The 1,830-nt window shown below is 39.7% G+C and overlaps 1 protein-coding gene across 1 annotated transcript in view; it reads left to right on the top strand.

The window, feature by feature from the left end:
- LOC104737873 (gibberellin 20 oxidase 3) overlaps positions 1-1,394 on the top strand; it is a 5,565-nt gene extending 4,171 nt beyond the window's left edge. Inside the window, exons 3-5 of the mRNA XM_010458129.2 lie at positions 3-509; positions 594-915; positions 1,016-1,394. Of these exons, the coding sequence (XP_010456431.1) occupies positions 3-509; positions 594-915; positions 1,016-1,288 (1,102 nt within the window). The 3' untranslated portion in view covers positions 1,289-1,394. The remainder of the gene's footprint in view (positions 1-2; positions 510-593; positions 916-1,015) is intronic.

The following is a 1,830-nucleotide window of genomic DNA, read 5'->3' as shown; positions in this document are numbered from 1 at the left end:
AGTGTTAACAAAGCCAAAGAGGATTCTTCCATCTTCGATGCAAAGCTCCTAAATCAGCACTCAAACCACATACCTCAACAGTTCGTATGGCCCGACCACGAGAAACCTTCTACAGATGTTCAACCTCTCCAAGTCCCACTCATAGACCTCGCCGGTTTCCTTTCCGGTGACTCGCTCTTGGTCTCTGAGGCTACTAGACTCGTCTCGGAGGCTGCAACGCAACATGGGTTCTTCCTAGTCACTAACCACGGCGTCGATGAGAGTCTCTTGTCTCGTGCCTATTTGAATATGGACTCTTTCTTCAAGGCCCAAGCATGTGAGAAACAGAAGGCCCAGAGGATGTGGGGTGAGAGCTCCGGTTATGCTAGTAGCTTCGTCGGGAGATTCTCCTCGAAGCTTCCTTGGAAGGAAACGCTGTCGTTTAAGTTCTCACCCGAGGAGAAGACCCACTCTCAAACCGTTAAAGACTTTGTTTCTGAGAAAATGGGAGATGGATACCAAGATTTCGGGTAATAGTCAAATCAGCAAATGTTGAAACTTTCTTATAAATGTCCAAGAAGACTGATATAAATGGTGTGATTTCATCCATGCAGGAAGGTTTATCAAGAATACGCGGAAGCAATGAACACTCTCTCACTAAAGATCATGGAGCTTCTTGGAATGAGCCTTGGCGTCGAGAGGAGACATTTTAGAGAGTTTTTCGAAGACAACGAGTCGATATTCCGGTTGAATTACTATCCACAGTGCAATCAACCGGAGCTTGCACTAGGGACAGGACCCCACTGCGATCCAACATCTCTAACCATACTTCATCAAGACCAAGTTGGTGGTCTTCAAGTTTTCGTCGACAACAAATGGAAATCTATCCCCCCTAACCCACATGCTTTCGTGGTGAACATAGGCGACACCTTCATGGTATACTTATATAGTCTCCTTATTATGATCAATACATGCAGTAGTAGACCAAATTAATTAATCATGACAAGAACCTTATAATAATTTATTTTGCCTTTAGGCTCTAACGAACGGAAGATACAAAAGTTGTTTGCATCGGGCGCTAGTGAACAGCGAGAGAGAAAGAAAGACATTTGCATTCTTCTTATGTCCTAAAGGAGACAAAGTGGTGAAGCCACCAGAAGAACTAGTAGGATTATTGATGTCTCGTGAAAGAGAGTATCCTGATTTTACATGGTCTATGTTTCTTGAGTTCACACAGAAGCATTATAGAGCCGACATGAACACTCTTGAAGCGTTCTCAATTTGGCTTAAAAGCAGAAAAAACTTCTAAATTGAGGAGACAGTGTGGTGTGGTCCAGAAGGTGACTTGTAGTTATGTAAAGAGCTTTTACGGTTTTTATTAATAATAGACACACGAGATAAGATGTTCAAGGCTAGTTAAGGAGACTTAATTCCTCGATTTTTTTGTTTTCTTATATTATCTTGCTTTATAATTTGTCTGGTGTAAAATAAAAGTAGCAAACAAGTAAAATATATACTCCATTTAACCGGAAATTAAATAACTGACATATGAAAACTCAATTTATATGTAGTAATTTGTAACTTAGGATTGGCATAAAAGGGTTTAGCCAAGTTATCAAAAACCACATAAGTTAACAAATCCGAAGTGTCGATATCAAAGTTGTCAACAAGACCAAGTGGATATCAGGTTCGACAAATGGACCACTAAACAAACGTATAAAAAATGTCCTCAAATAATATAAAAATAATACATCTTTAAAATTATTTCACCTGGCAATACTCTCTTTCTCAAACTTGATTTAATGATTTTGTTGGGTGTCCTCTTTAATTTTGTGAACGTTCAGTTTTTTA

The sequence above is a fragment of the Camelina sativa genome, chromosome 13, assembly GCF_000633955.1.
Source record: "Camelina sativa cultivar DH55 chromosome 13, Cs, whole genome shotgun sequence".
Lineage (NCBI taxonomy): Eukaryota > Viridiplantae > Streptophyta > Magnoliopsida > Brassicales > Brassicaceae > Camelina > Camelina sativa.
This window is presented reverse-complemented; position numbering and strand designations above follow the sequence as displayed.